A 16693-nucleotide genomic window follows, 5' to 3' on the forward strand; every position below is an offset into this window, starting at 1 on the left:
AGCAAAATTACAGTTATGAAATAGCAATGAAAATAATTTTATGGTTGGGGGTCACCACAACATGGTGGCCACGCCCACTTGGTGGCCACGCCCACTTGTCAGCCACACCCACTTGGCCACGCCCCTGGCACCCGGGGTCACCACAACATGGGGAACTGTATTATGGGGTCACGGCATTAAAAAGGTTGAGAACCACTGATGTAGATGCAATTCCATTGAGGACCACACGCTGAGTACGGCCGGTCAGCCAGCTACGGATCCAACTGGTGGTGATGATTTCTAACCCACATTTTTCTATCTCATCAAGTAGTAGATTGTGATCTACTTTATGCATGTGTTTCCATATGCAAACTTACTTATATAATGCTGATCATTATTTGTTTGTCAGAACAGAAAAACAGCAGTCATGTGCCATTTCATTAAACTGCTAAGAAGAAAAATGCCACTGACTTCACTATTAAAAATAAGGTCCTTACCGGAACAGATCATCTGCAAGTGACTCCTCTCTTGTTTGGCAATTCTGCTCCTAGAAAAAAAAAAGAATGTTTCTTTAAGAATGAGTAACAAGGATCTTTTAATAACAATTTTAAATAGAGACATTCATAAATAATATCCTATATTATACAACCACAATGCTATTTCTGTTCACAATCTTTCCTTCCTACCGCAAATGTGGGCAATTTCAAGCCTTTCCTGAGGATTCCAGTGAATGGGGAGGGACACAGGGAAGGAACATATCAGCTCCCTCTGATTTTTCACAATAACTCTTCTTCTATTCCCACTGCCATTCTTGTATGTGGTGTACATGAAATATTCTAATAATTGCACTCAATGTTCTGCTGCATTTAGAAAGGATAAAGATTAAATAAAAAAACTAAATTCTATGTTTTTTTTTTAAAGAATGTTATTTAGTTCTTGTAATTTTAATAGTTCTTATGTTTATACTTGTTTTTATTGCATTGCAAGCTGTCCAGAGTTGCTTTGGATAGCATTGATAGCATATAAATTTAATAATAAACAAATAAATAAAATGGGTTCCTAAGAACTTTTAATCACAGCAAGTATATCTCTAAGAATCATGCTCATAAACATCAATCATATTCATGGATCTTCTATATGGTTGAGGTGTGCTATCTTCTCAGAGAACATTGTATCAAACAGCATTGAGCGTACCTAGATCAGGCATTCTCCAGAATTAGTCTAGCTTCTGAGCACATGTTATCTGAGATTCCTGATTTATTTAAAATACTATTTTACTATAGGCATTCACTTACTATTTTTCTTGGCTTACAAAATACATACAAATACACATACATATAATACATAGAACTATATTGTGTCAAAGGAATAATAGAGAAGATCTTTTAAAAAAGGCAGAAACGTCTCCTTCCCCCCAGCCAGAAACTCAGCAGAAACCAGGTCTGTAGAAATGCAGATGTGATAATCCTTTCAGAAAGGCTGGAGCCAGGAAGCTTGGAGCTGATGGGATTAGAAAGACAAAAGATCCCTAGAATCAACAACACCTCACCCAAAAAAATTCAACACAGGACATAGTCATCAGCCACAGCCCCAGGGAAGCAGGGTATGACCTTTAGGACGTAATAGGATTAACCCACCACCATTAGAATATCAGAAAAGCACACTGAACCTCAGTTCAAAGTTCATGCCACAGGAACAAGAAACAACCTCAAAAGCCCAAGAAGGTAGAAAAACCCACCACTCCCAGCAACATGTGGTCAGCTGCTCCAGACCCTCATGTCTTATGGTTCNAATACTGAACTATTCTGATGCCAATGAAAACGCATAACATTAAACCACAGCCTTCCTCTCCACTGAATCTAACGTGTGAGATTCCAATTTTCATATATTATATCCTTCATAATTTCAACATAATACTTAACATAATTTAACATTATCTTTCCAAAGTACAGGTCTCCACCCATTGTCCAGGAAGATGTACAATTACAAACAGAACAAAAAACTATTTATAGCGACTGCTTTAATACTCGGGAATAGTGTGGAATCCTATTTAGCTAGCCAGTCAAATGACATACAGGAAATTATCTTTACCACATGCATCCCCTCGTCTGACATTTGAATAGTGATATAAGTGTAAAGCCCCAATTCACTTAATGGAGAACAAAACGGGTAACAAAAATTAAGGAATAATCAGTAGGGGAAAAAACCCAAGAGTTTCCTTCTAAAAACATACATGACCAAAAACCTTTGGTTTGAAGAAACCACTACATATGTCGTGTATTTATTTACATATTATTCATAATCATAATCATAATAATAATAAAGTTGGAAGGGACTTTTCAGGTCATCTAGTCCAACCCCCTGCTCAGGCAAGAAACCCTATACCATTTCAGACAAATGGCTGTCCAGTCTCTTCTTAAAAATTTCCAGTGTTGGAGCATTCACAGCTTCTGGAGGCAGGTTGTTCCATTGGTTAATTGTTCTAACTGTCAGGAAGTTTCTCCTTAGTTCTAGGTTGCTTCTCTTCTTGATTAGTTTCCATCCTTTGCTTCTTGTCCTGCCTTCAGGGGCTTTGGAGAATAGTTTGACTCCCTCTTCTTTGTGGCAACCTCTGAGATATTGGAACACTGCTTTCATGTCACCCCTCGTCCTTCTCTTCATGAAACTAGACATACCCAATTCCAGTAACCATTCCTTATATGTTTTAGTCTCCAGTCCCCTAATCTTCTTTTTTGCTCTTTTCTGAACTCTTTCTAGAGTGTCAACATCTTTTTTACATTGTGGTGACCAAAACTGGATGCAGTATTTCAAGTGTGGCCTTATATTTAAGTGATTGTCCACTAGGACTCCGAGATACCTCTCACAGTTACTACTATTGAGCAACGTACCTCCTAAACTATACCTGTACATTTGATTTTTCTTGCCTAAATGTAGAACCTTACTTTTTTCACCATTGAATTTCATTTTGTTAGATAGCATTAGATAGTGTTCAAGTCTGTCCAGATCTTCCTGTATCTTAAGCCTGTCTTCTGAACTGTTGGCTATTCCTGCCAGCTTAGTGTCATCTGCAAATTTGATGAGTTCCCCATCTATTTCCTCATCCAAATCATTGATCTGGGCCCAGAACAGAGCCCTGGGCACCCCACTACTCACTTCCCTCCATGTAGATGCATTCCATTGAGGACCACACGCTGAGTACGGCCGGTCAGCCAGCTACGGATCCAACTGGTGGTGATGCTGTCTAACCCACATTTTTCTATCTCATCAAGTAGTAGATTGTGATCTACTTTATGCATATGTTTCCATATGCAAACTTACTTATATAATGCTGATCATTATTTGTTTGTCAGAACAGAAAAACAGCAGTCATGTGCCATTTCATTAAACTGCTAAGAAGAAAAATGCCACTGACTTCACTATTAAAAATAAGGTCCTTACCGGAACAGATCATCTGCAAGTGACTCCTCTCTTGTTTGGCAATTCTGCTCCTAGAAAAAAAAAAGAATGTTTCTTTAAGAATGAGTAACAAGGATCTTTTAATAACAATTTTAAATAGAGACATTCATAAATAATATCCTATATTATACAACCACAATGGTATTTCTGTTCACAATCTTTCCTTCCTACCGCAAATGTGGGCAATTTCAAGCCTTTCCTGAGGATTCCAGTGAATGGGGAGGGACACAGGGAAGGAACATATCAGCTCCCTCTGATTTTTCACAATAACTCTTCTTCTATTCCCACTGCCATTCTTGTATGTGGTGTACATGAAATATTCTAATAATTGCACTCAATGTTCTGCTGCATTTAGAAAGGATAAAGATTAAATAAAAAAACTAAATTCTATGTTTTTTTTTAAAGAATGTTATTTAGTTCTTGTAATTTTAATAGTTCTTATGTTTATACTTGTTTTTATTGCATTGCAAGCTGTCCAGAGTTGCTTTGGATAGCATGGATAGCATATAAATTTAATAATAAACAAATAAATAAATAAAATGGGTTCCTAAGAACTTTTAATCACAGCAAGTATATCTCTAAGAATCATGCTCATAAACATCAATCATATTCATGGATCTTCTATATGGTTGAGGTGTGCTATCTTCTCAGAGAACATTGTATCAAACAGCATTGAGCGTACCTAGATCAGGCATTCTCCAGAATTAGTCTAGCTTCTGAGCACATGTTATCTGAGAATCCTGATTTATTTAAAATACTATCTTACTATAGGCATTCACTTACTATTTTTCTTGGCTTACAAAATACATACAAATACACATACATATAATACATAGAACTATATTGTGTCAAAGGAATAATAGAGAAGATCTTTTAAAAAAGGCAGAAACGTCTCCTTCCCCCCAGCCAGAAACTCAGCAGAAACCAGGTCTGTAGAAATGCAGATGTGATAATCCTTTCAGAAAGGCTGGAGCCAGGAAGCTTGGAGATGATGGGATTAGAAAGACAAAAGATCCCTAGAATCAACAACACCTCACCCAAAAAAATTCAACACAGGACATAGTCATCAGCCACAGCCACAGGGAAGCAGGGTATGACCTTTAGGACGTAATAGGATTAACCCACCACCATTAGAATATCAGAAAAGCACACTGAACCTCAGTTCAAAGTTCATGCCACAGGAACAAGAAACAACCTCAAAAGCCCAAGAAGGTAGAAAAACCCACCACTCCCAGCAACATGTGGTCAGCTGCTCCAGACCCTCATGTCTTATGGTTCTGCTCTTCAAAAAACTACAACTTTCTTTCTAAAGCAGTCTCCATTTTGTTTATTCCCGGCTTGGACTGGATCCTGATGAAGATTTTTCTTTTAACACTGCATTCTAACCACTGCGCCACCACAGCTCAAGGTACTAAAAGTAACAACTAAGTACGTTTTGTCTTTATAATAGTGAACTTTAAATTAAATCTAAGATTTTAAAAAAATATGGAAACAATAAGCACAAAATATATAGCCTGTCGTCTCTGCATTTAAGTAAGCTGCATTCAACAAAATATGACTTGCTGAAAATTAGATAAAGAAACTACTAATTTCTTAAATATAAAGGAAAAGATAAACACAGATCAAGTCAAAATTTGCAACAGAATGTTCACAATATTCAAATAATTGTTTAGAGGGTAATTTTAAAATTGATAAACTAAAAATATATGCAGAAAAAAGCAAGTTCAGATTGTATAACAACAAAAGAAATGGTAAATATGATAAAGTTAAAAATAGAAAATTATTATATTGTAAAATATTGTACAAAAATAGTACGGTATTATGCTTGCCATCTTTTATCTTTATTGATTTTATTGTAATTTCTTTGACTGTTTTGACCTTCCCACAATCATTTGCAAGACAAGCAGCATAAATTATTATTAATATTTGTTTTTAGCTATTAAAAATGTTTGTGCTTATAGAACAAATGTTTGTATTTCTTACCTCCATTTCTTGTCTCAACCAATCTTCCATGTCAGGGTTTCTTCTAGCATGATGAGCTATCAGATCTGATCCTCCAATAATATTTGGAAGCCTCCCTGCCCCAGGATAAACTATCTGTCCCAAAAAACAAAACAAAACATATCACTGTGAACAGAAATATTAATTACTGCCAATGGTTGCAAAAGCAGAAGAAAATAAATGCAATTTTGGTCCTTGCTTCATTTATTTCATAAATAAAATAATTCAATACAACATATGCCAGGATGAAAAAGTAATCACCCCATCAGACCTCATGTAGGAATTTGGGACCATTATTCCATGCTGAATTGTTTCAAGCAATAATATTTCAAGGTTTTCTAGTATGAATTGCTTAACTCCTGGCTCTTCCACAAATTTCTATGAGATTAAGGCCTGGACTGAACTTTCGAAAACATTTGTAGACCAGCTTGTCATTTTGGGATCACTGTCTTGCCGAATGACTCACTTGTATTTCAGCTTCAGCCTAATACTCTCCAGTAAGACTCTTTTTTTTGTTATGGTAAATCATCCAGGTTTTGAGTCAGGAAAGTTTTCTAAGCCAGGATTCCCACATATCACAAACACTTCCTGCATCAGAAAAAGTTCCAAGTGTGACAGATAGTATAGGTAGTCCTTGACTTATAGCCACAATTAAGCCCCAAATTTCTGTTGCTAAGCATGATGATTGTTAAGTGAATTTTGACCCATTTTACAACCTTACCTGACACAGTTGTTAAGTGAATCACTGTAGTTGCTAAGTTAGTATCATTGTTGTTAAGTGAATCTGGCTTCCCCATTGACTTTGCTTGTCAGAAGGTCGCAAAAGTTAAATAGTGACTCTGGGACACTGCAACTGTCATAAATACAAACCTGTTGCCAAGCATCCAAATTTTGATCATATGACCATGGGGATGCTGCAACGGTCATAAGTGTGAAAAATGGTCATAAATCCATTTTTTCAGTGCTGTTGTAACTTTGTATAACCACTAAACAAATGGCTGTAAGTCAAGGACTACCTATATTAGGTTCTTGCTGTAGCAGGCAGCGCTTTGTTTCTGCCAGATATAACACCCTTCATCTAGGACCCCAAAGTTATTCTTTTAGAACAAATTATCTAGTCATCCTGACAGCTATCAAAATGTTCTTTGGCAATTTTCTTAGTGAACAGTGGGTTTCCACCTTGATAATTTCCTATAAATCCCATTTTTACTCATATTTTTTGGGTGGTGGAGTTAGATTTTAATCAAGGCAACAGAGACCAGAAAATTTCTGGATGTTTGGGTTTTTTTTTAATGACTTCTGGAATGACTTTATGCCGTGCTCTTGAAGTAATCTGGACAAAACCATCCTTCTATTATTGTTCCAAGTTTTGTTCATCCTAGGACTGTGTCTCTGACAATAGATCAACTGAGTCCCAAAACCTGTTCTGCACTGTAGGCAATACAATGCCTTTTTTTAATCAGAAAACTTCTGAAATTTCTTTGAGTGAGGCCTCTGCAATTGTTATGGTAAGAACTTCACTGTGATGAGGAAAGCAAAAGTTTGTGGGATTAATATAGTTCTAGCTTGAATCATTTCAGACTTGATTTTCTAATGACAACATATCTTTTAATTGAACTAACTGAATTTGGGGAAGATTTCTTTTTCACACTGACACACATATTGGACTATTATGTTTATGAAATAAAGGAAACAAACATCAATTTTTATATTATTTTTTTCACTAAAGCTCCTGTATATGTCAGCAGTACCTACAGTAACCTCTCAAAATGCTTTTACATATGGAAACCTTCAGAAAATGCAAAAGAGAAATACTTCGTAAAAGTTACTAATTGTACATATACAAAATCAAAAGAGGAATAAAACAAGTTTAAACAAATATCCTTAAAATTTAATATTCTGAACAAGGCTCCCTTGTTACATTATACAAACCTTTTTAAATTTTTTAAAGTTGTTCAGATGCCTGTAGTCTGAATTTGCTGGACAACTGGTTTTCCTTGGTTGAGTAACAACCAATGATCTGAATTCCATTAGCAAACGTTTACCAGGTAGATAACTTGAATCATCTCCACATTTATCTGTACTCTTATTTAGGGAGAGAAAGGAAGAGCAGTTAGGCACTAGAGTGTATAGGCACTCTAAACTCTATTATTAATAAGATTACCAAAAATATGCCCTCCTCCCACTCTGGGGATTATATCCTGAATCAATACTTCCCCAAATTTTGTAATTAAATCCATTTCACCATGAAAAATTAGCCACCTCTGATCTAATAGTCTCAACATTTTGTAACAGACATTCTCTTTATAAATCTCCCAACAGTCCTTATAAAAAAATAAAATAAAATGGATCTCCTTCTATACTTCTAATTCTAAAATGGAGTAATTAGTTTGATTGCCTGACAAATAATAGCAAGAGCCAAAAAAGGAGAATATTTGTAGCTCAGAGTAGAAATGAGGGGTCCTTGATGCTAAGCTTTCATTACCCAAACTAGGAAACATCATCAATTGCCAGTAAAGAATGGGGTTTGCTCTCAGTTAATAGCAAGAAAGAAGAAAAGAGGCAGAAAGCACATGACATATTTTCTTAACACTACCCCCAATATTGTTTTGGGTAAGAAACGGTTATTTAAAAAGCTTTGCTTAACACTTTAAGCATTTTTTAATTTAAAAATATTTTTCCTTCTTTATTCACCTTTTACTAAACTTATTTCTTGTATTTACATCCCACCTTCCTCCAAAGCTTAAGGCACCATACACAGCTCTGCCATTTTATCCTCCCAATAGCCCTGTTAAGCTTGAGATAAACATGAATATATTCCTTAGATCTGAGTCACTTCTTACAGGTTCTGGTTGTTCTTTTTTGATTTCTTCTTTCTGGTTTTCTGCTGGAAGGGATTCCTCATTTTTTTCCTGTTCAACAGAAAGATATATTTGTATATATTTGTACAAAATCTGTGTTAGTCCTATGATTATCAATTAGGTTTATATCCCACCTTACCATCAAAAGCTCAAGGCAGTATAAATAGTACTCCCTCCTCCATTTTGTCCACACCTAATCCTATGGGTAAGTTGAGCTAAAAGTAACTGGATAATAGCAGTGATTTTGTACAACTGACAATGGATGTAACTTAACCTGGGTTTCCCCAGCCCTTCTCCAATGTGCGAGTCATCACCCTATCCTGCTTCCGAAGAGAATTCCTTTCATGTAGCTCATGTACAACCACCATTCTCCCTCCTCCCTCCCCCCCTTTTTGGAGTTCCTAGTTCTTCATTTTACAGACAAGGTATTTTTGTATTATTAAAGGATAATATAAAAAAGTTAGCTTTTATTCATTAGCAACCTAATTTAAAGTTGCTGCAGTTGCAACTATATCATAAATTTCGGAAGAGTCATGCTTATTCAGGCCCTGCAGATATATCCCCAACTCTTTTCTTATAATAAACAGGCATTTGCTTTTATTAAACCCACTAGCAGACTCAGAGTGCAACAGCATCCTCCTTTACTAACCCAGGATTCACTGATGCCATTAGTAGAAACAATTCAAGTATAATCATTGATGCCATTAGTACAGTCCATGAATGCATTCAAACCCTTCTAAAGCTTCCCCTATTTTGACCATCAATAATCTCATGAGGTTCCACAATCTTGAATTATTCTATTGAAAAATAATAATCACAAAGCAGCTGACACTTAAGTTCATGAATTCAAGAAAAATGCTTGAAATATTGCACTCGACTGTATTACTGTGAATTAAGATGCTTAGATTTATTCAAGATTACTACAATGTGATATTTTGTGTATGTGCATTTGTGTGCTTTCCCGGATTTCATATCTGTAATTGCTAATTACATTGTGGAAACAGTAAATCAGCAGCTTAACAAAATTAGTGTTATATATGTAAGAATAGATATATGAAAAGTAAAAGGAAATTGTATAAATGCTAACTGATTAATAGCGTGTCTGCAATTTAAGGATCTAATACCTGTCTTTCCTCAAAAATAAGACCAGGTCTTATATTAATTTTTGCTCCAAGACCCATTAGGGCTTATTTTCCAGTTAGGGCTCATATTTGGGAAATACAGTACTAAGTGCATCCGTCTGGCTGACTATCTTAACTGGGGCTTATTTTTGGTGTGGGGCTTATATTACAAGTGTCCTGAAAAATCAGGCTAGGGCTTTTTTTCCGGTTGGGTCTTATTTTGGGGAAAACACGGTATGTGGATAGATCCCATGAGGAAAAGCAGGTCTCACCAAAAATCCAGTGGCTTCTATTTTTGTTTCTTTGTTTCTTAAACTGCTTTCTTTAAGATCCAGTTTTACTTTTTTCTTTGCATTCTGAGTGTTTTGCTCATCCTGATCTCCTATATTCTCTTCTGGGTCCAACTCTTGGCTTGCAAATACAAGTTCTAACGAAGCTTCATCTTCAACAAAGTCTTCTATTTTTTTTCTCTTCTTTGATGCAGGCGTTTCAACAGGAATACTTTCCATTCCTGTTTGCTTTAACTTGTTATTTTCCACTATTAAAGATTTTCTTGAGTCCATGTTTGAGTCACTCACTCCTTGTGTTGCTGCACACTGTCCTTTCTGAGAATCCATATTATTTTCCCTTAGCAAAAAAGGTACAGATGATGTTTGATGGGAAACCTGTGACGACTTCTTCTCCATCTTTGCATGCTTTGATAATGGTGTTTCTACATCCTCATTCCTTTCTCTTAAAGTAGAAAAAAGAGACTGAGAGTTGATCTTACTTTGAAATACCTTTCTAGTCAACAATAGGTAATTGAACAGGTACAGTTGGAGGACCTATGGATATTTCAACAAGGAAGTATTTATATTTTATAAGCAAGACCAATTGTAAATTTTACCAAGCCCACATCACTCTGTAATAATCACTATCAGAATAAATATCAAATAAGTGCTCCCCTTAAGACCTTAGGAACTAAGTTAGCTAACATAAAAATAAAGGTTAAGAAAGAGAGCTTATTTTTTTTAACCCTTAAGACAAATCAGAAAAAGAATTAATGTACCTTTTTTTAGCAGTGGCCTGAAAGTAATTTTTAATTGAACCGAGTTGCTGTGAATCTTTCTCTCTGTTCCTGCTGTGACTTGAAATTTCAGAAGATAAGCATGCTAGACTGGTGAAGTCAGCTCCGTGTGTCTTCTTCAGCTCGGGCAGGATTTTTCCTCTGTTTACACTGCTTGTTCCTTCTGGAGTCTCCCTAACAATAATATCCTGTGACTGGATGACAGGCGGTTCTGTCTTTGTTTTCTCTTGTGATAATTCAATACTGTAAAAATGAAACAGATTAGAAAAAATATGAATCAAAACTGAGATAAACACACTCCTTGAACTATAATCCGTGAAGACCTGGAAATAACTGCAGAATTCTAAATTGTCTTGACATCTTAAGAAAATGTTAACATAATACAAAACGGTGTGATATTTTAAAGTTTTATCCCTATCAAAGTTTGCCTCCTTACTGACACTCAACGATTTAATCTTTTCCTATTATCTAATATGATAAAAATGCTATTATTTCTGTATGTTTGCATGCTATTTCAAAGAAAATGGGATATGTCGAAACAATTAAAAAAAATTAATTGCCTGGAGTGTAAAGGCTATATAAAAATACAGAGGAAAATACATGTATTTAAATATAATCCAATTAATATTCCATTGCAATTAATGTTGACATACTAAGTGTAGATTGCTATTTTGTAAAAAAAAAAAGTCTTGTTTGCTGCAAATAACTAATTTCAACAACCAATTCCTAAACATGCATACTTAGATGTCCATCCACAATTAACTGATTATTTATTTACTCATTTTCTATATCTGTCCATCTCAGCCAAGTGACTCTGAGTTGAATGAACCACACAACTAGATTCTCTTCAACATGCAGCTTAATTTTTAAAACAATCATTTGAAATTACAGAAGTTTCTACACTACACTAAACCACACATTATATGAGTTGCCCCTAGTTTCAGCAATTAAGAAGATAAGAAATTATAGTTTAGCAGCAACCCAAAAAAATTCTGAATGATCATTTACAGTAATGTGTCCATCACTTCATCCATTTCTGTGTCAGCTACATATGCATTGCTGTCCTCTTGGTTGGAAGCCATTGTTGTTTCCTCCACTGCCACAATCTGAGACTGACTTTGTTCAGAGACACGGGATGCTATGGTAGCAGTTTTTATATCTGCAATTTAGATATGAAGATAAAAATATTCAAATAAAACTATTTTAATGCTGCTAATGATACAATATTATTAGCATCAAGCTTTCAGGTATTCTTCAATCAAATCATATGCCAGAAATCCAAGAAACTACATGCTCATATTGCCGGCTTTAAATTAACCAAGCCATAACTTTTTTAAACTTGACTTCAGTAAGACTTGAGTATTTAAATCTCCAATCTAGTTTTTCTGATCTGCTCTTATTACTGAAGAATTGTGTTCTAACAAATAAACACTACCCACCAACTAAAAATCCTAATGTTGGTGCTGATATACAATTAACAATAATCACTGTTTAGTTAGTGGTCATGATTAAAGTTCAGCCTTTCCCCATAATTTTGTGCCAGTCGCTTTCTTCAACTAAACCCAGATCACAGGGTTGCTGATATGAGTTAAAATGAAAGGAAAAAGCACTATTTATGCTGTCTTGAATTCCTAAAGGAAAGGTAAATTATAAATCTAACAAATTATATTTATATTTGCAACCCACAACCTCATGGCAGTTCCCAACATAAAACATCAACAATAAAGTCCACTATTATTATTGTAAATCACAGCAACCTTTATATCTGGTTTAGTACTGAAACTGCATCAGTACAACTTAACAGCTAATAGTAATACTACGAAGTATTCAGATATCATGGTTTTGTGACCTTAATCACAGGCAAATAATGGACTCACAGTAAATGTGAAAGTTTGCGTTGGACTAAATGGTGTTTCAAAAGATGAGCACTGCTTAGTGCTGCCAATCAAAAGACACACACTTATTTTGCATTTTTTCATGCAAAAAAAATAGAAGAAAAAGAAACATATTTTGGAAAAAAAGAGGAAAATTATAAACTTCAAAATGCAAATTTACAATGACAGCGTTATTTGCTAGCATTCCACATGAAGATCTACATTCATAACACCATTTGTTCATAAAATATATTGAATTACAATATCTTTGATTCTTCCAAGCTATCTAATCAAACTTACAGAACTACTGAGATGATAACATGAGTAGTAGGAATGGCGGATCATGTCTGCTGTTATATAAATCTATCTGAACTGGAATTAAATCTTAAGCTAACAGGCTTCATTCATCAATATCTTTTATTAGGAAACTATTCATTAAAACATTCTTTGTAATGTCAACTTTTAACATTTTTCCATCTTCTGAAATATTTTATGAAAAGAAAAAAAAGAAAAAAATTACTTTTACTGTATAAAAAATGAAATTGTATATGATTTTTTTTCTTTTTTGCTCAAATGACTTTAATGTATTGATGAGATTATAACTGTTGCTGAGCATCCTGAGTTTTTGAAAAAAGTTTGAGTTACATCTAACACTCAACAAAAAGATTTCCTGCCTATATGGAAGGAAATTAGAAATTATTTCAGAAATCTTCTCTGAGGTTAGTCAGTGCTGATGGGTTTTGGTAATTTACAACTCACTTTTTGCTATATGTAGTGAATTTCAGTGTACTCTCTCATAAGTAATTGGAGGGGGTTACACAATGCATAAACACAGAAATAAGGACTACCTGGTTACATTCTAGAAATAAAATGCAAATGCATGAAATGATTGGGTTCACCACTATTGTTTTTATAAATTGGAATAAGCATGGTTTGTTAAGGTATTGTTTGTTGAGTAAATTCATGAAAAAAAAAATTAGAAGAGAGAAAGGCAACAATATTTGGGGGGGGGAGAGGAAAATTACTTTCATACTGTACATTCATTAAAAATAAATCCAAGCTTCAATTTAGTAAAACAGGTAAACAACCATCTAAGTGCTATTCACTAAATATCAATTAAATAAAAGACTAATTAGAAAAAATAAAACAAAGTGAAAAAAGTATTTTTGTTACCTCCACTGGATGAAATTTGAGGGTTACAGTATTTTTCTGTAGATGCAAAAATAACTGCTAAACCGATTTCTGCTTCTAAAATTGTTCTGTAGTTTTTCCTAACAGAAATAAAATGTGTTATCAAAAAGTATCATTCATCTAAAAATATCTAGAAAAATATTTAAAAACAGACTTTTACACAGAATTCAGAGTAGCACAAAAACATTGAAGTAGGTTGCTAGATCTTCCCCTACTCTTTAAAATGCTTTCTTGAAGTATCAGTGATCAATTCATTTTAATGTATAGTTTTAAGTCTACAATCTATAACTGTGCGAGTTTTAAAACCTAAGGGTTCTCATGTAAAAAATTAAAATGATTTTTTGTAATTGGGTAACCCTTTAATCAATCAACTGAATTTTTTTTACTATTTCTCATTGGAGTTATATCCAAAGCCTTGATAGTAAATGAACACATATTTTCAGAAGATTCTGGAGGCTACAGGAACCTTAGTATGTTATATGGAACCTTAGAATGTCAATATATGCGTGATCTTGAAAGTTTATTTTAAAATATTTCAAAATTTTATTCTGTAAAAATACATTTCACTATACAACTGACAGTGGGTTACCTAGCAAAAAACTTTTAAAAATCCTGCTAAATACAGCATAAGCTAAACTAGAATCCTTGGGGCAAATTGTGTGATGAAATGAAAAAACTCTTAAATCAAATTCCAATAGTACTTTCTTGCACAAGATAATAAACTATGGTATAAGACAAATATCTCTTTTACATTTTTAATTTTGAACCATATCTCAAATGTTGATGATTCAGCAATTCTGTCTGAATCATAAACATAAGCCACACCTTTGCAAGGCAGCTGTGATGTTATCAATCCATTTTTTGTCCAAAGTAGAAACTGATGGTTGGGAGTTTGTAGATCCTACTTCAATGACACAAGTGTTAGATGTTATTAAAGCAGCAGCATCTTCTGTTTTGTCAGTCAACAGTTTTGCCTCTCCTCCTCCAAGCTTAATTGCTGAATTCAATTTTGCATGCTGGAATGAAATTAAATTTAAAGAACTGAGCTGGTTTTAATATGTAATTTTTAATTATAAATATACTGGTCATTTCAAAAATTAAACATTAGAACAACAAAAAGAGGCCTCTCTTAACTGCAATAAACAAATGTTAAGTACAGGTAGTGCTTGATTTATGGCCATTCATCTAGTGAACATACGAAGTTACAATGGCACTGAAAAAAAGGACTTGTTTTTCACACTTACTACTGTAGCCTCCCCAGGGTCATATGATCAAAATTTGGATGCATGGCAACTGGCTCATGTTTATGACAGCTGCAGTGTCCTGAAGTCATGTGATCATCATTTGCAACCTTCTGATAAGCAAGACAATGGGGGAAGCCAGATTCACTTAATAACCGCATTGATTCATTTAACAACTGTGACAGGAAAGGTTGTAAAATGGAACAAATTTCACTTAAAAACTCTCTCGCTTAGCAACAGAAATGTTGGGTGCAGTTGTGATATATTATTTTGTTCTGTCTATAATGATACCTTCTTAAAATTGATATCTAGATAGCTAATAAATAGGGAGCTAATACACTCTAATAATTGAGTGATGTATACATAAAATAATATGAGTAGGCAACATAAGAGAGAAGGTATACATGCCATTTTCAATTTCTTTTAAAGTCATAAGCATAAGAACAAGTCTTGAATCTTTGTTTCCTTTCAGGTAGTTTTTTTTTTTTTACTGGACCCTTAAAAACTGCATGTTCGTTTGCCTTTGATTAATGAGTTAAACTCAACAGGTAACTTTAAATAAACCAAAGCAAATATCTGATTGAAAGTCAAAGACAGAATTCTAAGAAATTTAAAAACCTTTCCTCTTAGATCATACATGGCACATATATGCAAATATCTACTAAGGAATCAGATTTGTTTCCTGCCTTTATAATGACCACAAACTAAAATTAGATTTCTATAAAATTTTAATATTATATGCTTTGGTTAAGGTTACCTATCTAATTTTTGAACATATGCATCAGATCTATTGAAATAATTTCTGGTCCATTCACATGATCGTGCCTAAGCTGATTCTATCTCTTCAAAACCCAAACAAAACATCAGCCGGGGGAATGTACGTGAATGAGTGGACATCTCTATGTGAAGAGTTCTTGGGTGTAATCACATAAGCACTCTACCACATTCATTCAACCTACACTAAGATGTAGTTCCACTCATCATTCACATGAAGAGAGTCATTCTTTTTTTAACTAGAGGTCTTATTTGATATTTTTGCACATGGGCAAGAAGATTAAGGGATAGATCCCCATAAATTTTTGTTTCTTCCTCCTCCTATTGCGGAGCAGGGATATTGTTTTCAATTAAATCAGTACAATAATCTCACTGAAAATCTAATACATGCTATACTACTTTGTTTTCTCAAATAACAAATTCAACAGAGGGGCACAATATATCAATATATCATGAATTTAACCTTGGCACTTTAAGACCTGTGGATTTCAATCCCAGAATTCCCCAACCAGCATAGCTGGGAGTTGAAGTCCACAAGTCTTAAAGTTACCAGGGTGAACACCCTGATCTAACAGAACTCCTGTCATAAGAATATCTTTAATTCTTTATCAGGCTTTGATTAAAACTAAAGACCCCATCAACTTGTCCTTTGGCACCCTTCACATTGCAACTGCCTTCTCTGACATGCTTTTCAGCTTCTCACTCTAGCCTACAGTATCATTGGATTTCTGGTGGTCTTTCATCCATGTATGAATCAATTCCATCCCCACTTAGCCCTTTGGGCTAGATAAGGCTTTGAATAGCAAGCCATTTACCTGTTTTGCCGTTAGAAACATAAAAGATTTTCCTCTGAAAATAGTTCTTCTTCTAGGATACTTGGTAAGATCTATATTTTCATTCTCAATACTTGGTTCATCAACTCGTGGAAAAAATCTAAAAACAGAGGACACTGTTATAAAAAATGTACCGTATTTTTCGCACCATAAGACGCACCTGACCATAAGACGCACATCGTTTTTAGAGGACAAAACAAAAGAAAAAAAAATTTCTAACCGGCGGTGGCGCGGTCAGGTAGGCGGCGGCGGCGCGGTCGGATAGGCGGCGGCGGGCCGTCCGGGAGGCCGCGGGG

The 16693-nt window shown here is 34.6% G+C and overlaps 1 protein-coding gene across 1 annotated transcript in view; it reads right to left on the reverse strand.

Annotated features, from left to right (window-relative positions):
* The window catches only part of NBN (nibrin), a 36749-nt gene that overhangs the window by 7036 nt on the left and 13020 nt on the right, over positions 1–16693 (reverse strand). Inside the window, exons 6-15 of the mRNA XM_029283741.1 lie at positions 16380–16497; positions 14375–14565; positions 13532–13629; positions 11493–11643; positions 10467–10727; positions 9691–10150; positions 8280–8348; positions 7369–7521; positions 5419–5532; positions 3418–3467 (exon numbers count right to left, since the gene is read on the reverse strand). Coding sequence (XP_029139574.1) covers positions 3418–3467; positions 5419–5532; positions 7369–7521; positions 8280–8348; positions 9691–10150; positions 10467–10727; positions 11493–11643; positions 13532–13629; positions 14375–14565; positions 16380–16497 — 1665 coding nt within the window. The remainder of the gene's footprint in view (positions 1–3417; positions 3468–5418; positions 5533–7368; positions 7522–8279; positions 8349–9690; positions 10151–10466; positions 10728–11492; positions 11644–13531; positions 13630–14374; positions 14566–16379; positions 16498–16693) is intronic.

The sequence above is a fragment of the Protobothrops mucrosquamatus genome, unplaced genomic scaffold (assembly GCF_001527695.2).
Source record: "Protobothrops mucrosquamatus isolate PMUCROS unplaced genomic scaffold, P.Mucros_1.0 scaffold211, whole genome shotgun sequence".
NCBI classification, from domain to species: Eukaryota; Metazoa; Chordata; class Lepidosauria; order Squamata; family Viperidae; genus Protobothrops; species Protobothrops mucrosquamatus.